The sequence below is a fragment of the Miniopterus schreibersii genome, assembly GCF_964146895.1.
Source record: "Miniopterus schreibersii genome assembly, chromosome: 16".
NCBI classification, from domain to species: domain Eukaryota; kingdom Metazoa; phylum Chordata; class Mammalia; order Chiroptera; family Miniopteridae; genus Miniopterus; species Miniopterus schreibersii.
Genome location: NC_138116.1, coordinates 11,418,327 through 11,445,038, shown reverse-complemented (window position 1 = coordinate 11,445,038; position 26,712 = coordinate 11,418,327). Strand labels below are relative to the sequence as shown.

The 26,712-nt window shown below is 36.3% G+C and overlaps 1 protein-coding gene across 3 annotated transcripts in view; it reads right to left on the bottom strand.

The window, feature by feature from the left end:
• Positions 1-984: 984 nt before the first annotated feature.
• The window catches only part of RPS6KB1 (ribosomal protein S6 kinase B1), a 32,649-nt gene continuing 6,921 nt past the window's right edge, over positions 985-26,712 (bottom strand). For 2 of the 3 annotated variants that reach the window (XM_081160900.1, XM_081160901.1), the window contains exons 2-15: positions 23,735-23,784; positions 22,637-22,757; positions 21,389-21,457; positions 14,270-14,417; positions 12,158-12,215; positions 10,632-10,732; positions 8,569-8,659; positions 8,294-8,384; positions 7,676-7,783; positions 7,325-7,387; positions 7,105-7,182; positions 4,922-5,029; positions 3,105-3,217; positions 985-1,885 (exon numbers count right to left, since the gene is read on the bottom strand). In XM_081160900.1, coding sequence (XP_081017026.1) covers positions 1,648-1,885; positions 3,105-3,217; positions 4,922-5,029; positions 7,105-7,182; positions 7,325-7,387; positions 7,676-7,783; positions 8,294-8,384; positions 8,569-8,659; positions 10,632-10,732; positions 12,158-12,215; positions 14,270-14,417; positions 21,389-21,457; positions 22,637-22,757; positions 23,735-23,784 — 1,437 coding nt within the window. In that variant the 3' untranslated portion in view covers positions 985-1,647. Of the gene's footprint in view, positions 1,886-3,104; positions 3,218-4,921; positions 5,030-7,104; positions 7,183-7,324; positions 7,388-7,675; positions 7,784-8,293; positions 8,385-8,568; positions 8,660-10,631; positions 10,733-11,446; positions 11,542-12,157; positions 12,216-14,269; positions 14,418-21,388; positions 21,458-22,636; positions 22,758-23,734; positions 23,785-26,712 lie in introns of those variants that run through there. The other variant, XM_081160902.1, reaches the window with a different exon arrangement.

Genomic DNA, 26,712 nt, shown 5'->3' with positions numbered 1-26,712 from the left:
TTTTATGGCTTGGATCCTATGGCTCAAAAAGGTTTGGAGAACATAGCAAGCAGCATCTATTTAAAAAAAGAATCATAGGGTTGCAAAATATTACAAATTGACTTTGCACACTCAGACTAAAGACATTATAAAAGACAAAAAGAGGTGGTAAGACTCAACTGCAACTGCATGATCATCTATTATACCAGTATGCACTGAAACATATTTTTATAAAGCTCTGCAGATATTAAACCCTTTCACCAGCTAAAGCCATGGAAATGCTCTCTTTAAGGCAGGAAGTATTTAAGAAAGGTAAAGTTACCTTTATTTTTATTCTTTGTACTGGTAAATCACTTATGTAGATTTTGTTACAATTTCAAAAACATAGTGTCTTGTTAACATGATTCCTAAATTAAGCCACTAAGTTTTCTTATTCACTGTGGAAGACATTCATCAAAAGGCCATCAAATATTTTTACAATCAAAAAATGTAGCCCCAGTATAGGAGAAAAGAACCTTTTTTCCTTTTTAAAGTGTTGAGGAAAAAAATGTAAGGAAGGTAGACAGCAAAAACAGTAAAAAGTAAAACTTAAAACCTTACCAATTTGCTGTAAAGAGATTAGACATAGAGAGTGGACTATGGCAACACCCTCTTCCCCTGGATCTCCCTATTCCCTCATTTTGCAGCCCTCAGTATGCATTTTATCCTGACTCTCTTTTGTCCTTCAGCCAGAGGCTGAAAACATTTGGCATCTTGAACCAAATACTGGTATAAGAACAGGTGGTGATGTTTCCAGTGCAATGCAGGCCCAGGACAACGATGAAATGTAGGACATACAACTTATGCCCACTCCAAGGCTTCCAGTTAAGCTTAGCACATAGCAGTACTGCAAATAGAAATGATTAAATAGATATTTTTTCTAGTATTACAGACAGGTATTGCAGCTGGGTTACTGAAAATATATCCCAGGTCCACCCCAGTCCCTCAAACGAGCCACAGCTGTGGTTAACAATGATTCATTTGCATTTTTATTATCTCACCAAGAGAAGAAACAGAAGTTGTCTGGCTTTCTTCACACCAACCAATAATTTCAAATTTTAAAGTTTGGGATGTTTTCCATGATGAGCTGAATCAAAAATCTATTTGAAAAATATATATTTATATAAAAAAAAGATTCAGGTTGTTTGCACGTAAAACATCAATTGGTAAGTTTGTCTTTGATTCCATGTTGCTGAAGAGTTTGACCAAGCTTGCATGCTAATTTGTCCTTGGTTGCAAGTATTACAGGCAATTTCATACTTTGCCTAATGAAAGGAAAACCCTTCCTCGACACAGTGATTCAAAAGCAACATCCTATCCTTAATACTGTCAGTTTTGAGCCATCAACATGAAAATCCTTGATAACGTTGAGAAGATGTCGCTAGGAATCAATTAATTGATGTGCCTAGGAGTTCTGCAATACTATTTCGCTTAAGTATTTTTTTATTTTTTTTTGCACCATTGATTGATTTTTAAAAATCCAGGTTTATTTTTCCTCTGTCCAAAGCGTTCTATGTAATGACGCTGACTCTTCGAGACTGTCATTTTCAGTCTTCTGGTTTCACCCTGAAGGATAATCATCCTCTCCCCACCTTTTTTTGCCTTAAATTCATTAAAAGCATTGCTCTGTCATAGATTCATACGCAGGTGCTCTGGTCGTTTGGAGATCATGGGAAAAGCTTGTTTTTTGTATGGCCCAGAGTTCGGCTGTCGTATTGGAAGCGGTGCTGAAGCTTCCCCACTCATCGTCACGTCCATATGCTCTATTCCACTTGTTTCCATTGGGTATTCCACAGGCGTCTGAGGATTTGCTGTGCTGGCTGAAGCACCTCTTCCCCAGAAATCCCCAGGAGAAAATTTGACCGGGCTTTAAGACAAGGAAGAGCTATCATTCATTTGTCTCAAGGATTATCTCAACAAAAAAATATTTCCCTTACATTTAAAGGGAGTGGGATAATAAGACATTTATTTTCATTTAATTTTATTTTTGTGTGGATTAGCACAAAGGCAAAAGTTGAATCATCTCTCTCCTAGACTAACTGCCAGTTTCTCAACTGGTCTCTTTATATCTGCCCTAGTAAAACCCTCAATGATACTTAGTGTTTAAAAAAACAAAAACAGCCCGGCTGGGCATGGCTCAGCAGTTGAGCATCAACCTAGGATCCAGGAGATCACGGTTTGATTCCCGGTCAGGGCACATGCCTGGGGTTGCGAGGAGGAGGCAGCCGATCAATGAGGACTCTCTCATCATTGATGTTTCTATCTCTTCCTCTCCCTCTCCCTTCCTCTCTCTGAAATCAATAAAGATATACCTAAAAAAAATTTTTTTTAATGAAATAAAATTTTAAAAACCCAAAAAACACTTTACTCCCTGACTTAAAAACAGCTTCCCACTGCATTTAAAATAAAATACTTCTCCAAAACTTTGCCATTCCTCACTCACCACACTTCAGGAACACTGACCTCCCTTTCATTTCCAAAAAAAAAAAAAAGGCCAAATGTTTTCCTGCCTTAAGGCTTTTGCGCAGGTTGTTCTTCTAACACCCTTGTACTTTTATTTTTTGTATGGCTGGCTCTTCTCTTCATTTGTAGATGTTACTTCATCAGGGAGGTCTCTCTGACCCCCATGAATACGAACCCCCTTGTTATTCTTTGCTCTCTATCACCACACTGGTTTTTTTTTTATACGGCGCTTGGTACTACTCACAATTACATATTTCTTGTGTTTCTTTATTATGACTCCCTCTCACTAAATTGTAAGCTTCATCAGGACAAGGACAATTCCTGTGTTAATCGTGTGCATCAGCATGCAGCACAGACCTTGGTACACAACAGATGTTGGATGAATGCGTGAAGAGGACATCTGCCACTATAGCAGCTTACTTTTAGGAGGGAAAGTAAACTATATAGCTTATTATTGGAGATTAGTACAGACTAGTCACTTACAATATATGAAGGTATAGATGTTGTACTTAGGTCAACTAAAGAGAATATGGTGCCAGATCTTTCATTTATGTAACTTACTTGGCATAAATCTTAAGCAATGCTCTTGTAGGTTAAAAAAAAAAAGGTGAAAGTCTGAATACCTGACAGGTGTTCGTGGGCTGCCAATAAATCTTCGAGGCGATCGGATTTTTGGTTCAAAGGAAAACTTTTCTTTCACACTTTCAAGTACAGATGGAGCCACATATGTAAAACCCTGAAAGATAGTAACAGTGGACTGCAGAAGGTCTTCTGTCATACACATCAAGAAAATGTGGTTGTTCAGTCTCTGACACACCAACACAACAATTATGCACCTCTAAAATCATTAGTCTATATAGTCTCCCATCTCCTCAATCTCATTTCACACCTGTTAACTTCTTTCCAGCCATTTCTTAAGGCACAGACCTCAAGAAAGCAGAATTCTATTAAGCCCCATATGCCAGCAAACAAAATTCCACTCTATTGAACGAAGAACAAAACAGGTAAATGTAGCCTCCACATTAAGATGTTAAATACCAAGAGAAATGCTAAGAAAGCTCTAGTGTTTCTAGCAACATGCATATAAGCACCTAAGATTATCACCCCCAAAACAGTTTTTCATTATTAGGCCAAAGTAAAAATAGAATTCTCTAACTTGGCACTTGTGATTTTTCTGGTTTTACCCCAGTGATCGCATAGATTTGGTGTTTTCTTGATGAATAAGGGTCAGCATATATGCTCTCTCTTTATATCACTATATAATGATACAATTATTTATAAAATTATTTCTATTCAATGTTACTCAAAACCATACTGTACTATGGTCATTTAAGATTAATTTTGACCACACACAATTTTTTGCATTCCATGCTAATTTTAGAACTTAACCTCCACCCCAAAATATACAGCATTACTTTGTGTTATACTGTGAGCAGTATTAAAAATGTTGGAGAATTGAGTGACAAATCCAGTGAACTCGGAAACAAATGGGGAAAAACCCCCACTTCCAAATGATTATTTTCCCCATATTCCATTCTCTCAAAAGGTGGCCCAAAAACGAAATGACAAAGGATAATGAAAAAGGAAACAAAGGTTACAAAATAAGGTAGATTTTCATGTGACATTTTAGTAATAAAACAAACATAAGCATATATGATATTTAGGCAACATAATATGAAATGATGGCTATCAGATAATAAATCTATCATTTTTGTTTATCAAAATCTAAAAGCTTTGCTTTTCTATCTGAGGAGACAAAGTATAAATCGATATAGAAAATCCAATAAAGATTAATTTATTAACTATCACATATGAACCTATATATTTTTATGTCAAACAGTCACAATTAACAGGTTAAAAATCCCCTATAGACTTACATGAAGAGTACCAAAAATCTGTTTCAGGAATAAGCTAATTACAGTGAGCTCTTTTCCTACTGCTATGGCTATGTGGCTTTCGGTTGAGATGCTGAGCCAAACATCATCATAAGTTAGTGGCCTATCCAAAAAAGGAATCAGAGACTCTGAAGAACCATATGCTCCTACTGTAACTGCTAAAATAGAATGTTGGATTATGAGAATCAATATATATACATATTTTTTAATATATCTTTATTGATTTCAGAGAGAGGAAAGGAGAGGGAGAGAGAGACAGAAACATCAATGATGGGAGAGTCATTGATCAAGCCCACAACCCAGGCATGTGCCCTGACCGGGAATCGAACCCTGATCACCTGGATCCTAGTTTGATGCTCAACCACTGAGCCACACCCGGCTGGGCGAGAATCAATAAGTTATTAAGGGGATAACGTAAAAAAAAAAAAAAGCACCTCAGTTTATCTACATGAAACTGCAAAGCAAGCAAATTGAATTTTCTTATTGAAAAGGGCCCATCCTCATACTTAAATTTCCCGTGTCTACATGGAAATTTTGTCACTTACCAGAAAAACCTGGTTGGCACTTTCACTGAGAGTTGAGTCATCTGGGCTGTCAACAGGTGTCTGACGTGTAAACTTTGAATCAAACTGACTCACATCCTCTTCAGATTGCTTTATAAAAAAATGATTAGAAAATGATAGTCTATATTATACATATCAAATGCATGACATCCTTCTCTCTGGTAAATCAGAGTATGTAGTTGTGTCAAAAGAACTCAGGAACCAACATGATTAAGCACAGTGTCCAAAGATGGGAAAAGCTGAACAATTAAAAAAAACTGCAATGGATTGAAACACAAGTATGTTATGACATCAGTTCATTATTATACTAAATTTAAAAATCACAATTCACTGGTTAATTTTAGAAGATGTTAGAAAACTAATTCATTATTTTGAAAACGGGGGGAAAACAAACATATCCTGCCTTTCTTGTATGAACTGTACCTCAGGTAACCAAACAACTGGTAAAGAGTTTCTTTTTATGGAAGAATTCCAGCTAATAAATAACAGTATTATAATAAGACATTTTTACAAACCCCTAATAAAATCCTGAAAGTAGGCCAGTGTTTCTCAACCTCAGCACTATTGATACTTTGGGCCTGATAATTCTTCTAGGGGGCTGTCCCGTGCATTATAGGATATTTAGAGCATCTCTGGTTTCTACCCCTAGGTAGCAGTAGCACCCTCTTCCCAAGTTAGGACAACTTGTTCCAGATATTGCCATACAGACCCTGGCTGAAAACCACTGATGTAGACAATGACCAATGACCACTAACATCACTAAAAGAAATAAAAATTACCCATTATGCCTCCTGATCAAAATATACAACATCAAAAGTTTAATCTGAATCAGATCAAGCATCTAAATCTAACCACCAGTTTTTAGAAATACAGGGAACAGATGAACATGGTCACTGACACCACTGGGGTTAAAATCAGCAAAATCAAAATGAGAGGAACCCTACAGGATAAATGCTCCAGTTTTTTCAGTAAGTCCTCAAGAGAGGAATTAAGAGGTGATATCTGTAGATGGAAAGAGACCTAAGAGCCACAGACGAAACTGTATACACCTCAAGCCTTGATTGAATCCTTATTGAAGCAAATCAACAGAAAAAAAGAAACAAGGAAACTATCAGCTTTTTTATGATGATGACAGCATGGTGGTTACGTTTATGTTTAAACAAGATGACCTGACAACTTCTGAAGCTGGGCAGTTGGTACATGAGGGTTAATTATCCTCCTTTCAAATATATATGTTGACATTTTAAAGCAAGTCACCTTGTGCTCCAAGGACCAAATAACCATCATCATCATCCTCTCCTTCTCCTCCACCTTTATCCCAAGAACAGAAAAAGAAACTATTTTCTCAAATTCTGAAGTGACAGATAAGAACTAACACACTAGCTCATTTACTCACAAACATATTGATATGGTTTGAACTGTGTTCTCCCAACACTCATATGTGGAAGTTCTAACCCCCATAACTCAGAATGTGACCTAATTTGGAATGAGAGCCACTGCAGATGTAATTAGTTAAGAAGTCACACTGGAGCAGGGAGGATCCTAAAGCAGTATGATTGGTGTCCTTAAAAAGGGTGACACAGACCTGCACACAAGGAGAATGCCATGTGAACATGAAGACAGAGATCGGGGTGATGGGCCTACAAGCCAAGGAATGCCAAACACTGCCAGCAAACCACCAGAAGTTAGGGGAAACTGAAATGGAGTCTCTCTCAGTCTTCAGAAGGAACCAACTCTGCCAATACCTCAATCTCAGATCTCTAGCCTCCAGAACTGTGGCACAACATATTTCTGTGGTTTAAGCCACCTAGTTTGTGGTACTTGGTTGCTTCAATCCTTGAAAACATATATTCTATATTTTGAAGAAAAAAATTCCCAGAAAATCAAATTTAAAATAGGGCTGAATTAAGCAAAACAAAACAAAAAAATGAAGTAACAAAAAAGCCCCAAGTACTTAAAATATTAAACTGTCTTTAGGCAACCAACTTAAAAATAGTTAACAGTCATCAACTGCTACTGCCAGTTCTTGAAAAGACTACAGAATAAAGGTTCTGAAAAGGATAAACCAAAGTTTACTGAGCTGTTAATAAGTGTTTCTGATGGCTCTGAGATCTTATTCTAAAAAGTGGCAGGTCTCTCAATCATATGCTTTCATGTATACATACCAACAGAGGCTTAAAGGGGGGTTCTACCTTCCGAGCCAGCAATTCTTCCCAGTTAATATGTCTGAAAAATGGATGAGCCTAGGAAAAAAAAGCAGAAAAAACAGTCGAGGGGAACAGACTTCACTGGATTGACAACTTATAAGCAATTACATACAACCTTCACAAACACACAAAATTAGTATTATCTTCCCCTGAAACCACCAAGCATGCCAATCCCTACTTGAACTTCTCCAGCATCCCCAGGGCCAGCTCCAAGACGAGAAGCAGCATTTCTTTTCAGCAGCTTTAGAGAGAAGGAAAAAACATTGAAATTCACTTAGTCAAACTGATTATTTTTTCTTTACAGAATCTGTCTATTTTGCCTTGGGAAGACACGATTCAGTTATTAGTACTAAGTAATGTTTGGGAATAAAAAGGAAATAAAGCCTTTACGCAAATCTGTGCTTTCCCTACAAAAGCTGTAGGCTTTTTCACCCGACCTGTGTACTTGATTCTTTATTCAAAATGTGTTTAATTCTATTTAACTCTAGTGGCTGAGGCTTATGGCTTCAGTGCCTATTTAAGAACCTACCTTTTTAAGCAGATCTCTGGCTTCTTGTGTGAGGTAGGGAGGCAAATTCAGTTTACATTTGAGGATTTTGTCAATTGTTTTCTTTCTATTCTCCCCAGTGAATGGTGGCTAAGAGTAGAAGAGAGAAAAATTAGCATATAAAAAAATCACAACTTAAGTAAGTGTCATCCATTTCCTGAATTAGCTGGTTATGCATACAGATCAGAAATGTATGCTGTGATATGGGGACTGCTAAAGATGGTAGTTTTTAAACAGCAGGACAGAGGAAACAGCAATGTCCTGGAAGGAACTGAGTTTCCACCATTAATTTTGTGTGATAATGTAATTACCTATGTAATTTTATGCTTCACTTTCTCCATTTATAAAATAAGGGCAGTATCTATTTTACATCTATTTCATAGGACTGCCATGGCATAGATCATTTAAATGAAAATGTTTTAAAAGTACAGGGACCCGTATTACTTACTACTAATACAGCATTTTTTGTGCTGAATTTTTTAAAATAACTACATTGGTAATATTTTCAAGAAGCACAGGAAAGGTCTCTTGCTACAGTGATTTAGCAACTACTCAGCACAGACAATACATAATACATGCAGCTTTTAACTGTGCACCTACTGCTCCAGTCAGCATGTCATACATTAATGCTCCCAAACTCCACCAATCCACAGCACGATTATGGCCACTTCTCATCAAGATTTCGGGGGCCCTACAATGAGAAAAACAGTATGCCTAAAAAATTTACCCATTTGCAAAACATTTGAATAAGAATTTTTAAAACAAAATATGAAGCCAAATGATGCTACAGAAAATTTAGCACACTATTACTTAAACCAGGTAAAAGATAGCTATTACCCCCAAACCAGTTATATTTCTTTCAACATGCAGCTCACATGTATTCTATTGTTCCACAAAATGTGTGTGTGACTGTTCCATCATGAATAGATTCTTTGCATAGTCCAAAGTCTGTTAGTTTCACATGACCTGCAATGAAAGATTATAGCGTGATTATTCTGAGAATTCTAAGTTATATGCAGTATTTAAACATACAAGATAATAATCTATCCTTCCATTTAACTTTTTCTGCTTTAATTTTTTTTGAAGATATCAAGAACTAGCAAGGTGCCATCCATAAGATGGGATGTTAACTCTTTAAGGCTAGGGCAGAGTCATCTTTTGCCAATGATACTATCTATCTAGAAAAGGGAAAGTAAAGATAAAAGAGTGAAACGGCTTGTCTAAGGTGCCAGCTTTACCTATACCGAGAATCCTCTATCATCCTGAGAAAGTAATTCCTCAGAAAACTTGATGAAGTCTAGTTCAAATACACAGACCTAATAAAGACATTCTGTACAAAGGTGTGACACCATACTTCAAGTATTAACTTTTATCACAGTGAACTGTGACTTGATAGTTCTTAAAATGATCTCAGAAAGTCACTATAACAAGTTAACTCATTCTGCCATTACCAGTTCAGAAAAAGAAATGAAACTGCAACATTGCATGGGACCACCATTTCAGATTCAGACAAGTGACAAACTCATCACATTACACAAAGAAAGTTTCAGTTCAAGTTCAGCTTTACTGGACTGTCACTAGATTTCCAGTGGTTCAACCACCCCAGGGACCCTACTATTGCAAATTTATTTCAGAAAAAAGAAAAGGCAATGTCCTTATTGATTCAAATGTAAATGTGTACTTTACTCTGACACAGAAGAAATATGACCTTTATTTTCACAGAACTACCTGACACACTCAAGCTTATGAATCAAAGAAGTTAACTAGTCACTTCCCTATTCTATCCTTTGCCTTATAATTCAGAATCGATATCCATGTCTAGGGGATGTGTGCAAAACTGGGAAGGAAATACATATATTTCCATGATGTACTTGGTTAAATATAGTATATCTCCTTTAAAAAAATAAAAGGCTCAGTTGGTTGGAGCATCATCCCATAACCAAAATGTCTCGGGTTTGATTCCCAGTCAGGGCACATGCCCAGGTTGCAGGTTTGATCCCCAGTCAGGGTGTGTGCTGGAGGTGATCAATCAATGTTTCTCTCTGTTGCTCTCTCACTCCCTTCTTCTTGCTAAAAATCAGTTAAAAAAAAGAAAGGGGGGGGGGGGAAGCACAGTTTGAAACATTTAGATAGGCATCAGTTGTCCATACACCATTTTCTACCTAAGGATTTAAAACTGTTAACTACCTTGTGCATCATTTTGTAGACATCTAAGGATCAGCAGCTTCTACCAGCCCCACATATATCTTGGTTAGCTGGTTGCCCCTTTGAAGTGTGAGGGAACTGCCGAGTCTACCAAGCGCAGATTACCCTCACATAAACTGAACTGTCCGTAGCAGCATGCGGTTATAAATCAAGGCCCACTCTGCTAGACCTATAGTTATACAGAATATTAATGTCTGATTTTTGTGTTTGTTGTCATAAATGAACAGCAAGAATAAACTGATGCCTATTAAATATTTTATTTACAAAGCTACATCAATTTTGGTACGATTCTAAGCCTGTCCTTTTTTATAGCATTAATAAAAATTATCATAGAAGTACTGCTTCTAATAATTATGTACTTTCATCATTAAAGAAAATCCAATATGTAAAGTTAAGATTCACTTTCCAGTTTAAAGAATAAACCAAAATTTGTGTTTGGACTGGCTCTGGCTCACCACATTTTATGTAAGGATTTCTAAAAAATGATAAGCTGTAAGGAGAATTAAATTTTAAAAATGTAGCTGAGTGGCCAGTTATCCTCAACTCCCTTTAATCTCATCAACCATAAATACCTAAATATTTAAATCTCAGCAAGTATCATGATGCCATAAATCCTGAGGAAGGAACGTATATAATAGATATCTGAATATGGGGCTTTGAAAATGACCATGACCTGTGTGGGAGGATTTTAAGATGATTATTTACTATAGAATTGTTTACAGTATATCTCCACCTTGGTGATTAAGCATGATATTCTCCGGCTTCAGGTCTCTGTAGATGATCCCCTTTTGATGTAAATGCCCCAAAGCCATGGAGATTTCTGCCAAGTAAAAGCTGGAAATAAAAGTGATTTAATAAAAATTAAAAAGAGTAATCTACTCAAAGCAGTTTATGTATGGAGCAAATACCTTGGAAGAAACAGACATGCACCAAAGACCAAATCAGTGGCTAGGGGAATATTGGGGGAAGAAATGGCATAGGATGCTGCCAAAAGGCATGGAGACATGTTTCACTCTTTTAGTGAAACTATATAATATTTTATTTCATCATTAGAACATATTGCTAAAATTGCAAAGAAGTCCAGAATATGCCAAACTGTTACTGGTCATGTTTTGTTCTGTCTGTGTAGGAACTAGGCCAATAGTCATTCGGATCAAAGCAAATTTCTCCCACCCACCCCCAATTTTAAAATCCCATAGGAAATAAGAATTTTGCTATTCTCAAAGAGCAAATCTGTTTCAGAAAATACCTTATAACCTGACCCTTAGAATCCCATTCAACCCTTACTTAATAAAGCTGCATATTTATATACAGTACATGCCCACGGTATCTGCCCTCCCTCTTGCCAGACAGCCCACAACTATAAACTGTGTGACACTCAAATTTATCTACCTCAAAAGAATAAAGGGCTGAGTCAACCCTGTCTGGATTCGAAAAGCACAAGGCACTGCAATACTGGCTGCATAACAATGTTGCAATCCTGCAGATTACTCCAGGATGGAGAGGGTGTGTCCTAGAGGACTGAGGCAGTTTCACAGCCAGCACGACCCCAAACAGCCTCCAACATGGCTCAGAGAGCCTCCTCCAAAAAAGGGCACTTCATCCCTAAGGTTCTTAAATGCAGCTTCTGTGTTAGAAAAGGCCTGAAATTAAACAATGGAATGCAGTTTGGTAATTAAGGTAGAAAAAACATTTAAGTGTTTTCTATTCAATTAATGTGTAGGATAAACTGATTTACTGTTACCCAATACTATCATCTCACAAAATGACGTGTATATTTTTAATTTGAAGCAGATGCCATCTTAAGAAATAGAGGGTAGATCCCATCCTGGCCATAGAATCAATCCACAAATGATATGTGCAGGCTTATCACCTGACTACACCTTGGGAACTGGAAAGTCTAATGAAAAGATGACTGTTGATACTTTCCATTGTTCCACACATACCAAGTTTCACTGGAAAATCACACTCACCCACAACCAAGGCAGGTAGCTTACCAACAAGGAAAGAAAGCCCCAGTGAGAATGGTTCTGTTGGACCTGGCGTGAAGAGTGTCCCACCCAAGGCCTGGAGGCAAAGGAATGATGTGACCTCCAATAGCTGCCCAGTTCCAAAGCTGCTTCTCCCCCTTTAAGTCCTGAGTGACTGGCTCCAGAACAATTTAATGAATCATTTGGCTGCCCACAGTGGAAATAAAGCTTTGCTTTTAATTATATGAATTATTACCTGAATCCATGCAACCACAAAAATTTCACTTACCAGGCTGTGTCTTCCATAAATATTCCCTCTCTTTCTAACTGCATAAATAATTCTCCTCCTGTAAAAAAACGAAAAAGACATTAGAAATAAAACAATCTTTATTTCCAACCCATTTCTATGAGAGGGCCTGTACTTATCTTTTAACCATAATTAAAAGACATCAGAGCCTTAAAAATAAAAAGCAGATCCTAAAAATTATAGGTTTAAAACTAAGTCCTCAGGATTCTATTTTTAGCACTGTTCCCACTCTTATGTGAAATATGTAAGTTTTGGAATTCTAGGTTTTATATGTATGAAGTTAAAAATTTTTATAGATTCCGAACCCGAGTTAAAAAAGAAATTTTGATTAAAACTTCTCTAACATTTTACTCATAAGGAGAAAAATGTTAGTATATAATTAAAACCACCCTTGCAAATTACCGAATGCCCATAGTCTCATAACTCTTAAACTGGAAGAATCTGGCAGCAGCCTTGTAAAAAGCATGGCACGATTTGAGTATCACACTGAATAATCTTAGAATCCATGAGTCCACAGTGATATAAATCAATGAACAGATAAATTATCTTAGATAAATCAATTTTTTAAATGGGGGGGACAGGAAAGCTCTTCATTACAGCTGAATGCAAAATAATAAATGAAGTAGGCATGATGGAATAAGAAAAATCACTTGGCAACCATCATAGTTAATTGTTTTAGGCAAGAATCAATGGATGCTAAAACTGTTTTTGAAAAGCTTGATGAGAGACGAGATATTTAAGTAACCTCTAAATATCTCCTCATGATACTTATTAATTACAAAGGGGAAACCTCACCAGGGTAAAAACTGGCAGACACCACCTTATATATGTGATCAAAATTAACATCAACAGTAATGGGACAAAGATATATATATCATACACCTACTGATCTGATACACAAAGAAGGAAACAAGGTCACTTGGATGGTCTTCCCAAAAATGCATAACCTGAAACTAATCCTCAGGAAACATCAGATAAGCACAAATTGATGGATTCTACAAAATAACTGACCTGTACTTGTCAAAAATGTCAAGGTCATGAGAGACAAAGAAAGACTGAGGAACTATTCCAGATTAAAGAAAACTACGGAGATATTATTGTATCAATGTTAATATCCTATTTTTAATAATTTTAGTATAGTTATGTAAGATACTATCATTGATTTTAGAAAATATACACTAAAGTAGGGGCAAAGGAAAATCACGTCTACAACACTCTCTTAAATAATTCAGAAAAAAATTATGTATATATGTTTTCATGTATGTATATACACAATATATACACACACACATATATACATATGCGTAGAGAGAAAGAGAAAGACAAGGATGAAACAAAACAACTGTGGTAAAATGATAACACTTGGGGAATCTAGGTGAAGGGTATATGGGAATTGTGCTATTCTTGCAACATTTTGTGTAAATCTGAAATCAAGTTACAAGAAAAAACTGGCAAATGTCACAAAAAAGTTACTAAATTCTGCAGCTTTCTGTTTCATGTTACATGCTATTCGGAAATCTCTATTTTTCAGAAAACTCAAGTGTGTTTGCTGTGATCTAGAAATGATTATGTGGAGCAACTAGTTCCTAGGAGGTGATAAACCCTGGAAAATGTGGATGATTTCTAATGTAAACTGCATAATCTAGCAATAAGGTTACATTAAACCAAACTACCTGTGTTTTAGGACGCATTTCCAAAAATACTATCTTACACCATACTGCCAGTAAGTTTTCCACTTCAGTTTAGAAAGAAACAGTTTAACGACTTATTTGCATTATAGTTTCTTACCCAAGTGCAGTCAATTTGATGGGGCTATAAATTAGGTGTTTGTTATTTTGTTAACTAACTGGTTATAAAGGAATTAAGATAAAATTTTACAGATGGGAGAAAAAAAACTTAACCTTTAAAGTTTCCTTCATATTTGTCTGCAAAAAGAAGCATCTGGTCACATCTGAATTCCTTATGTCAATGTATTCGTCAATATTAAGAACTATTTGATCACATTGGGAAAAAGCATTTTTCCATTGGAAAATAATGTTTTGACCCAGATTCTGGAGCAAATGCAAATAATTACACCGAACTGTGTGTACTGACCGCTGAGATACTCAAGGATGAGGTAGAGTTTTCCACCGGTCTGAAAGGCATAAATTAAATCCACAATGAAGGGATGCTTTACTTCCTCCAGAATATTCCGTTCTGCTTTTGTATGAGCTGTATCTTTAGCATTTCTTACTATCATTGCCTAAAGGAAAAGAGATGATCTATAAGAACAAAATAGTAGACATTTGATTCTACAGTAACTGGAAAATCTAATTTGTGGTTTTCTTGCTGATATTAAACTATTAATTGTAGTTACCACTAGAAATTGAGATGGGGTAAATGGAAGACATGTACTTCTTATACAGAGCTTCACTGTTTGGACTTTTTGCAGTGAGCATGTAAATGAAAACCTAAAGATACTGTTTTAAAAATGTAAACAGATTAAGTTTATTTATATATTTATTAACCGTTGAATGTCTACTATGCTCTGGGCTCTGTAACAAGAAAGCAGAACAGGAGGAGTCTCTAACCCATAGGAGCCCAAAGTCTCAGGGAAGAGAGATGTCAATGGAGGTAAGCATAGGTGCTATGGGTCAACAGGGAAATTACATCTGACATGGCAAGAAGTCTTCCTTGAGGTGATGGTACCTAAGCTGTATCATGAAAAGTTCCTAAGACAAAATGTGGAAGACATAAAAAAAACATTCCCAGTGCAAAAGAGGCTTGACAGGACAAGACATGTCTGGCAACTCTATAAGTAGTTCAGTATGGTTAGAAGTGGTTAGAGATTAGGCGGAAGATGTAGGTGGACGCCACGAAATGGAAGGCCTGGGCATCTACGCAAAGGCATCTGAATCACATCTTAGAGGCAGAGGAGAAATGTCGAGGTAAGGGAAATGAAGAACGCCTTTCAGAAAGACAGTTCTAGTAACGTTGTGGAGTTCTAGGAAAGAAATGAAATGAGACCTGTCAGGAGGCCAGTAAAGTAAACTAAGCAAGAAGTCAGACCTGTAACTAAGAAAATGAAGGTTAAAAATAAAAAGAAAGGGTAAAGGTACATCATTAGCATTTGCTGACTAACTAGATGTGAGAAGAAATGATGATGCTGTGGTTTCTGTTTAAGTAAGAGGATAGCCAATGGTGTCATTTAATAATGGAGAATGGAAGTGAAGAAAAAAGTTTTGGGGGGAAATGATGCATTGTTTTGGACATGTTAAGTCCAAGTTCTAGGACTAAGTTCTGGTGCACCTGCAGCAACATGAAAAAGCATATACAGAAAGTTACTCGTTACAATATTATTTGTAAAAGTGAAACATCAGAAACAACCTAAATGCCCATGCATAAAAATTGGCTGAAAACCTATGGACTAGCTACGCATTGTGTAAAAAAAGCTATACAAGGAATGAGAAACATCTCTATGAAAGCAAGGTGCAAAAGAGCATATATGCATCACAGTATACATAGTATGGTACCTTTTTGTGTAAGAAAGGGGAAATAAGGATATATATATGTATCTGCTTATATCTGCAATTATAAAACACAACTAAGATAAACCAAAGCTATTGCCAGTAGAAAGGTAGGAAAGAAAATGAGATACGCCTTCTGAGTAACACCTCAATGGTTTTCTCATTCATTTTTTTCCTGACCTAAATCAAATATTACTATGATTATAAAATGGAGATTTTTAATTCTAAACCATGTTAATGTTTTATACAGTCCAAAAATAAAATTAAATCAACAAGGACAGGGGAGGGAAATAAAACTGAATACAACAGAAATACTTATACTTAATTAAATGTTACATTGAGAAGCTTACCACAATAGAAAAAGAGATATTTGAATTTATACTACACACTTAGTGACATATATATATAAGCATAACACAACAAAAATTGCAAAGAAATCTTTTTTTTTCTTTTTCAATTACAGTTTCCATTCAATATTATTTTGTATTAGTTTCAGGTGTATAGCATAGTGGTTAGACAATCATATACTTTACAAAGTGTTCCCCATGATTATTTCCAGTACCCACCTGGCATCATATAATTATTACAATATTATTTACTATGTTTCCTATGCTGTACAGAAGAAATTTTAAACCACATTTAGTAGATTTGTAGCTAATAGTATTGGTATTCTCAAACTATTATGCATATTATTGTGCAACTGAGCAAAAGAGTCAATTTATTGATACTATCTGACATCTCACTATGGAAAAAGGGAGATGTAAATATGGACTGGGGGCAGATGAACCCTATAAAATTGGACTGGAATTAGGGATATCAATATGAAGCCATGATTTAAAACAAAAACAATTAACCAATGTCACCCCAATAAATTCAATAAATAAAGAAAGAAAAAACAGAAGCAGAAACAAAAACTTCCTAGCTCCATCCACTGGAAGAGCCAGAAACAATGACACTTTAGTAGCAAGGAGCATAGCTGGCACCCATATCTTGATTTCTCTTTCAAAAGTAACCAAGGCCCTGGGAGAAACAGTTGGTTCTGGGCCAGGGAAAGTGCAGGGTAAACCTGAAGCACTCTACTGTACCAAAAAATAAGAAAGTACTCAAAAACTGAGAGGGATATGTTAAGGACATAGAAGTAATCTTAAAAGAGATCTCTATGGCAAAATTGGGGACAATCTGAAGATCAAAATGAATAACAAAAGTCTATACTGACTCATTTTTTTAAACATGGTTTTTTAAATTTATTTTTTAGAGAGAGAGGGAGAAGGGGAGACAGACAGAGAAAGAGGGAGAAGGAGTGGGGGAGAGAGAAACATTGACTGGTCGCCTCCCGCATGCACCCCAACCAGGGATCATGCAGGAGGCAGCCGATGGATGTTTCACTCTCATATCGATGTTTCTCTTTCTCTCTCCCTAAAAAAAAAAAAAAAAAAAATCAATAAAAAAATATAAAAATAAAATAAAAAGTATGAAAAGTTATTACCTACAGAAGAATTACACTAATATAGAAAAAAAGAATAAAAATAGAAAAATCTCCATTTTATAAACAACATAGTAATATTTGACTTGGAGGAGAAACAATGGATGATAAAACCACTGGGTAAATGATTATTAGGACAGCTCTGGCCAGTGTGCCTCAGATGGCTGAGCATCGTCCCGTGCACCAGGAGGATGCCAATTCAATTCTTGGTCAAGGGCACATACAGGCTCAGTCACTGGTGGGGAATGTGCAGGAGGCAGCCAATCAATGTTGCACTCTCACATCAATGTTTCTCTCTCTCTCCCCCTCTCCCTTCTTCTCTCTAAATCAATAAACTATTCTAAAAAAAATTATTAGGACAGAATACTCACACAGTCTCTCACTATCATTCCATAGATACTTATTAATAACAAAGGTGAAAAGGTATTTATACAATGGAAAATCTGGTGGACACTACCTCAATCAAGTGATCAAACTCAATCTTGTTGAAGAGTGGGACAGACTGACATAATGTACTTCCTGAGCCTATGCACTAAGGACATAATACATCTGCAAAAAGTATTTTACCTAAATTTAAAAGTTAAGTGTTTTCATGAGGAAATAATGAAGTATATCCAAATTAAGGGATACTCTGCAAAACAACTAACCTGGACTCTTCCAAAAAATGACAATGTCATGAAAGACAAAAACAAAACAAACAAACAAAAAAACCCTGCTAGAAAATGGCTTCAGAATAAAGGAAACTAAAGAGACAGAACTAAATGCAATGTGTAGTCCTTAATTAAATCCTGAAGAGTAAAAACAAACAAAACAGCTATAAAAGCTATTACTGACACGACTGGGAAAATTTGAGTATGGATAATGTATGTGAAAACAGTATTGTACACCAATGTTAAATTTCCCAAGTGTGATAATTATACTGTGGTATATATGAAAATGACCTTATTCTTACAAGATGCATACAGAAAACATGCATACAGAGATTTAAAAAAACTTAAGGGCAAAGTGCCATTATATCTACAACTACTTTTCAAAAAAAATAAAAGAAAAAGTTTTAATATACATATAGAGAGAGAGAGGATGAAGAAAGGGAAGAGCAAACAAAGAAAATATGGCAAATTCATCAATTGGTGGCCACTGTACTATTCCTACAACTCTTTGGAAGGCTTGAAAATTTTCAAAGATATATTATTTTGTAACTGCTCATGAGGTTTGAATTTTTTAAATAATTATGAGAAGTGAGAGACTAAGAGATAAGATAAAAAATTAGTAGAGCCCGGCCGGCGTGTCTCAGCGGTTGAACATCAACCTATGATCCAGAAGATTGTGGTATGATTCCCAGTCAGGGCACATGCCTGGGTTGCAGGCTCTATCGCCAGAAGGGGGCCTGCAGGAGGCAGCTGATCAATGACTCTCTCTCATCATTGATGTTTCTATATCTCGCCCCCTTCCTCTCTCTGTGAAATCAATAAAAATATATTTTTTTTAAAAAATTGGTAAAGTAGAATCAAAGAAGTCAAGGAAGAAGTGTTTCAAAATTCTGTGGTCAACAGCTTCAATGGAACAAAGAGGTAAGTTAAGGATGAATTAAGTAAAGACCATTGGATTCTGCAATTAGGATATTGGTGGTGACCTAGGGGATGAGAGTTTCATTGAAATAATAATCATTAAGTCAAAATACAGTGAGTTGGCAAAAAAATAAAACATGACTTCTCAAGAAATTCGGCGATGAAAGGCAAAGAGGTAAAAGCTACAGAGACCTCAAGTGAAGGATTTGTTTGGCTAAATATAGCAAAGACATGAATATATTTAAGTAAAAAAGGAAGTCAGGCTAGAAGGTGGAAAAGAAAGAGGAGTGGAAAAAAAAGACCCTGAAGAGGCAGAAAGGGATGGGATCCAAAACATAAAGAGAAGGTTTAGCCCTGGCCGATGCGCTCAATGGTTAGAGCACCAGCCTGCGCACTGAAGGGTTGAGGGTTTGATCCCAGGCACCAGTCCAGGTGAGTGTTGGAGGCAACCAATCGATGTCTCTCTCTCCTTCTCTCCTCTCCCTCTCTTTCCCTGCCCTTCCTCTCTCCCATTCTCTCTAAAAAAAAAAAAAAAAAAAAAAATCAATGGAAAAATTACCCTCAGGTGAGGATTAACAAAAACAAACAAAAACAATCAGAAGGAAGGAATTCAAAGTGAGCACATACAGTCATCTTACCTAGGGATTCAGGAATTAAAACCCTGGGCTTAACCCTAGCAACCTCTTTGCTTTCATTATTTTTCCTGTGAGCTTTTTCAGGAACGTTGTCAAGAAAAGAACGGGACAGTACCTGGTTCTCTAACCAGGCTTGTGGAAAGGAAAACCCAGGAAGTGGGAAGTGGTAGCTAAGTGAAAGAAGAGGCAAGCAAGTTAGATCCTAGATGCCTGGGCCCAAAAAGGAGGCCTGACATTTAGCAGTAATTAAGTCTATGGATTTCCCAACACACCATACCCACCCACCAACAATGGGGAAAACCACCAACCTCTTCTTTTCATTACAGATACCAGGGCCAGAAACATACCTCACTCGGGATATAATTATGACTAATTATGATCTGTCCTGATTATCAGGCATGACTAAGCGACAGAGCAAAAGGAATAGATTACTCTAAGAATCCTGACCAGTACTTCGTTTAACATTTCTAGAACAAGCATTACTACACTGTTTCCAATTCTACACCTAATATGGGTTACAGATTTAAAAAAAAATCATTAATCTCAAATGATTTCAATGGGAAAACCAGAGAGCAGATTAATCCTGACTTGTTAATGCAGAAAGTGATGTTCAGAATACCTAAGTTGCTTCTTTAAAACAATCACCAATAATGTATGGCCATAGTATGTTCCTCAGCTTTTAAATTAAGAAGTTATTTATACTGCTTAACTGAAAATCAAGAAGATAAAAACCCAAGCATTAAAAACTCTACAATTTTTTCAAAAAGTCATTTTAATTATCTTTTAACAGTTTTCTACTAATCCTTGTTTTAAGACAGTGTGATCTTTTCAGATATTAATCCCAAACAAAACGAACAAGAAACCAAACACACATCAACCACCTTCAATGAAACTAGGAAACATACGTCACTCCACAGCTCAGAAAGTGCAGGCGGAAAGGGAACGGCAGTATGCGTGGGGTAGTAGAGTGGGGTGTGAGCAAACCTGAATGCAGCCGAGAGGAGGAACACAAAAGAGGCCGACTCCATCTACGGAACCCCCACAGGGCTCAAAAATAAGAGGCAAAAATAAAAAGAAAGGGAAAAAATTCAGTCATCAGGGGCTGCAGCAGGCAAGAAGGAGGAAACAGGGAGATTACCTGGAAGTCTGCATAAGGGACAGATACAACAGGGATCCCATCCCACACTAACCAGCCAGGGGGCTACCAACCCATGGTGTGATCTCCAGAAACAGAGAAGGGTCAATACAAGTGAAGCACTAAAGAAAAATGGCTTCAGTGAAAGTCTGCATGTGGAAAGGTAGAGCTCCAGCTCCGCTCCTTCTCTAACTCCAGAAGCTTTTTCTAGGCAAAAGAATAGAGGATCTTTCTCAACACCAACTGACCCATACCAGAAAAAAGACCTACAGACACTGATATCTGGAAGATTTGGGACCCAGGAGACAAAGAATCCAACACTGAAGGAGTCAAGAGAATTCCAAGGATTGTAGTAAAGGGAAACTCCAGTAATGACAGTTATGCCTAGAGAGCTATCAGTAGAGAAGATTCCTATGGGATGTCTCTAGGAAAATAAATGGAACTGACAGATTATCTAATAAGTGTGACCAGAGAACACTGGCCTGAAAGGTGTTTTACAGAAATGTTGGAAGGTATGGGAAAACAATAGTAGATTCAATGAAATTGATGCAAAATGGGAAGGTGGGGTAAAAGAGAGTAAAACAGGAAGTCAATACATAATTCTAAAACAGATGAATTAAGTGATAGAATATGCTAATTACTTAAAATTATGGCAACCAGAACCAAGAGGTAAAAGAGTTACCTCAGAGGAGAATTGAAAGAGTTCTCCTTTCTACCCTCACCAAGCAGAAGGAAAACAGGAATAAAATAATCAAACATATTTCACATTCTCAGAGGATTTACAATTGTGTTAGAAATATTTTTTGACTGAGAATTTTAGACCAAAATGTGGATTTTATAATAATTAAGAATATAGTTTGGGGGGAAAGAGGAGGGAAGGAATCACCTTTTTAAGCACCTTCATGGCAAATATTTTCCCAGTATTTGCTCCTGTTACTTTTCGTACTTGAAAAACCTGTGTAAGAAATAAAAGTGTTTGTGTGTTATTAAAGGCTAAACTATGCTAGTCACACTCCCCTAATTTCTATTTATAAGAAAATAATGATACAGTAGTTTATATTCTTATAAAAACTAGTAACAAAAAGGACTGTGCAAAAATGAGGAGCCAAAAGAGCAGACTATTTTAAAGATTTAGTAGTGAAATCTGTTACACATCATGGGACTTTGCTATTTGGTCTGCTGACATCTGGTGGCAAAGTTGGGCAATGACCATCTAATGATAAGCCCCCTCCACATTTATACATAAAATACAAGTTTATTTAGCAAAAGCTATAATCAGGGTTCCCAGAAGCATAATACAAAACTTAAGAGTTATAAAATATTTCATAAAGTTTCCCCAAGGCTGCCACTGTCCTTACTTCACATAAAACTATTTAATAATAGTTGACAGGTATTACTGTTTATCTATTCCTTAAAATAGCAAGCTATAAAGCATTTCCACGCAACAGCTAAAATATGCGAGACTCAAAATGCATGTGTTACACATTCAAGATGATTAGAACATATCAGAATGTGTCCTTAAGCCTAAGAATATACTACAAAGTTATGCTCTGTAAAAATTAACACTACACAATAGCATAAATAGTTCTCAAACTTTGACAGAGAATGGCTAGGTATAAACTGTCTTGGGCAGAACACGCAAAGGTGAGGTCTTAAATGAGAAAGCCTTGGGTAAAACTATGAAACTTAGTTTTTCGTCTCCCCTCTTACATTCTTCAACTTCCCTAACTCTTGCTCTAGATACTGCAAGTCAAAGAAAACCAATTCAAATTAACAGACAAAGTAACAGATATTAATGTACCAAAGCCTTTTGAAAGTAAGGAGTAATTTGTTTTTTTAAGAGGATACCTACAGAGAATACTATTTAAAGCCAAAGGAAGAAATGAATCCTCTAATAACAGACTTTGCCTGCCACAGTTGTCTATTCAACAAATACTGACAGTCAATTACATGCCAGGCTTTTACATGTATGGTGGTAGGAAAACTACTGTACATCCCTCAAATAATATAGGGTAAGTGATTATATCCTTTGCTGATAGCTAGCAAACAAAGACTGAAGAGGACTGCTGAAACCAAGGTATAAAAAAATCTACCCAAGACAGATAACACCTCTCATTTCAAAAACACTGCCTACCTTTCCATAGCCCCCTTTACCAAGTACCCGAAGTAGCTCAAAACATTCTGGTCTGATTTTTTCTGGCCCTCTGTTCACACTAGTTTCTGAGATTTCAAATTTCTCACAATGTTCCATGCCACTGGGGAGAAAAGCAAAACCAAAAGTAAATTTGCAAAAAGTTAAATTACTTTCAGCATATTGTTAGAAAGAGGAGAAAGAGAAATGTAATCCAATTTAGTAAAAGGAAAAAAGTACATGATAGCAAATTTAATATCTGTATTCTAAGTAAACATAATGATTCAATGACTTGGTAGGTCAAGATTAGGTTGGCTTGATAAATTGCTTACTTATCTGTTTGTTTACATAATGTGCTAGCGAGTATTTATTTTCACAAGCATCAAGTACCCCCAAACTAAGATAAATTAGAACAAGTTAAGTTGACAAAAGAAGAAGTCTTCCAGTTATTCAAATTTAGTTCATTCAAAATGTCTACAAAATCAGGCATTATCCAACCTCATTTGGCAACTTCAGCAGGAAACCTGGGAGCTTTCTAAGAGCACCCAACTAGTTCAAGTCTTTATGCTACATAAGTTCTTGCTAATAAAATATATCCACACATCTTTCCATGTCTGCTATGAACATGATTTAAAGACTCCCCAGTCTCCCTTCAACCCAAGGGTTGGAGTACAGAGCAGATTAATCACCATACTCTTCTAATGGAGCATGCCTAAAATGACTTTAGATTGCACAAATCTAGATTGAATGGTGTATTACAAGCAAAACAAGAACCATTTGACTTTTGGGGGCATTTCTAATAATTTTACTTTTCAGTAAGAAAAGGTGGTTCTCTATATTAAACTAATAAAAACTTCTAACCCACTCAGACTCATATTCAGTATACTCTCATCTGAATGAGTATCTTTTTCTCAAATCCACACATGATCTCAAAACCCTGGAATATGTTACAATACTGATGCCAAACTCAATACACTAAGTCTATTATGAGACTAGATATTTATGAACAATTCACTGGAATCATATGATGGCTATGAACTGGAGGTGATAAACCTACTTATAAGAAAGACAGAACTATGAAATATTTTCACATAAACTTACAGTTCATATGGTCCAACTCCCCCATGGTCCATGCTTTCATTTAACTGACCCTGAAAAATATGTTAAAATTTTAAAGATAAATAATCTTATACACAAAATAAAAATATTTAATGCTTCACCCCATTACTGAAGGAGAATAAATGAAATAAACCGGACTAAAAATTCTCTATACATTACTGGCAAATGCGATGATAAACCAAATACAGTACACAAAGAATACTTGTAATTTAAATGACAACTAAGCTACAGATGCTACTCAATGATCTACAAATGAAACCAGGTGATTTTTTCCTTCGAAAATTACATATATTTTGTGTATAATGAAACTGAAGGTACTACATTTTAAGTCTGAGTTACTAAATCCAATGTCTTATACAAAGTGCTATTCTGATAAGCAAGACTAAGATAATTCTATAAACCTTATGTAATTACAACATAACTAAACCTAAGGTAACCATAACCAGTCCAAGATGCTGTTGTATACAATGTGGCTGATCAAAGCAAAATAACTAAGCAACACTCTCAAACTGTTAGGAATCGTGCTGACCAAACATTTATTCTGACTATAGTAAAGCAAGTGCAAAATTTAATTAACCTTCTCTACACCAGGGACGAACGACTCAAAAATAAAATTAAGATTCTCCATTCGCAACAGCATCAGTGAGAATCAAACATTTAAAATTTAACACAAGAAGTGTAAGACTTGTACACTTGATCACTATAAAAGATTACTGAAAGAAATTTTAAAAGGCTTAAATAAATCAAACGACATTCCATGTTCATAGACCAGATGGCTTAATACTGTTAAGATGGCAATACTACCCAAATTAGTCTACAGATTCAACTCAAACTTATCTAAATCCCAGGTGCCTTTCCTGCACAAATTGGTCCTAAAATTCATACAAAAAAAAGCAAGGGACCCAAAACAGCCAAAACAATCTTGAAAAAGGAGAACAAAGTTGGGGGACTGACACTTCCTAATTTCAAAATGTACTATAAAGCTGAAGCAATCAAGAGAGTGTGGTACTGGCTTAACACAGACATATCGGTCAATTAAACAGAACTCAGAGCCCAGAAATAAACCCTTACATTTATGGTCAACTAATTTTTGACAGAGATGCCAAGAAAATTCAAAGGGGAAAAAAAAACAGTCTTTCAATAAATGGTGCTGGGACAATTAGATATCCACAAGCAAAAAATTACTTTTGAGCCCAGCCGGGCGTGGCTCAGCGGTTAAGCGTCAACCTAGGATCCAGGCGATGGAGGTTCGATACCCAGTCAGGACACATGCCAGGGTTGTGGGCTAGGTAGCCGATCAATGACTCTCTCACCACTGATGTTTCTCTCTCTCTCTCTCCCTCTCCTCTCCTCTCTCTGAAATCAATAAAGACATATTTAAAAAAAAAAAAATTACTTTTGAGCTCTAGCTGGTTTTGCTCAGTGGTTAGAGCATCAGCCTGTGGACTGAAGGTTCTCCGGGTTCCATTCCAGTCAAGGGCACGTACCTCAGTTGCAGGCTTGATCCCCATCCCCGGTCAGGGTGCATGCAGGAGGCAACCAATCGGTATTTCTCTCTTTCTCTCTCTCCCTTCCACTCTCTCTGAAAAGCAATGGAAAAAATATCCTCAGGTGAGGATAAAAAATAAATAAAAATTACTTTTGACCCCTACTTCACACCATACACAAAATCACAGACCTAAATTTAAGAGCTAATACTATAAAATTCTTAGAAGAAACCTAGAAGGAAGTAAATTTTCAAGATCTTTGGGTAGACAATGATTTCTTAAGACACATCTCCAAATGCATAACAATTAAAGAGAAAAAATCAATAAACTGGACTTATTAAAAATTTGAAACTCTTGTACTTCAATAGGCATTATCAAGAAAGTAAAGCCCTGGCTGGTGTAGCTCAGTTAGCTGAGTGTCATCCTGTACACCAAGGGGTCACTGGTTAAGACTCCTGGTCAGGGCACATGCCCTCAGTTTCAGGCTTGATCCCCAGCAGGGTGTGTGTAGGAGGCAGCCAAGTTTTTCACATAGATGTTTTATTCTCTCTCTCTCTCTCTCTCCTCCTAAAATCAATAAAAACATATTTTAAGAAAAAGTCAAAAGAAAACCCACTGAATAACAATATATAAAGAACTTCTACAACTCAATAATTAAAAACCGGATAATCATTTTTTTTAAATGGGTTAGGATCTGAATATTTCTCCAAAGAAGATACACAAATGGCCAATAAACACATAAAAAGATGTTCAACATCATTAGCCATTACAAAAATGCCAACCAAAACCACACCGAGATACCAATTCATATCCACTAATTTAAAAGACAGAAAAATACCAAGTATGGCAAAAATATAGAGAAACTGGAACTCTCATACACTGGCAGGTATGTAAAATCATATAACCACTTTGGGAAACAGGTAGTTTCTTCAAAAATTAAACATAAAATTACCATATGATCCAGCAAATCTACCCCAAGCTATCTACAAGAGAAATGAAAACATATATTCCACAAAGACTTGGGCACAAGTGTTCACAGCAGCATTATTCACAATCACTAAAAAATGGACACAACCCAAATGAACATCAATTGGTAAACTAATAAATAAAATGTAATTGATCCATACAATGGAATACTATTTGTCCATAAAAAGGAGTGAAGTGCTACTACACAGATGATCCTCAAAAACATGTTAAGTGAAAAAAGCCAGACACAAAAGACCACATGTTGTATAGTTCCATTTATAGAGAATGTACAGAAAGGGCAAATTTATAGAAATGGATAGTAGTCAGGGTACATGCCTAGGGTTGCAGGCTCCATCCCCAGTAGGGGGGGTGTAGGAGGCAGCCAATCAATGACTCTCATCATTGATGTTTCTCTCCCCCACTCTCTCTCCCTCTTCCTTCCTCTCTCTGAAATCAATATACATTTTTTTTAAAAAAGAAATGGATCATCGATAGTAGACTAGTGGT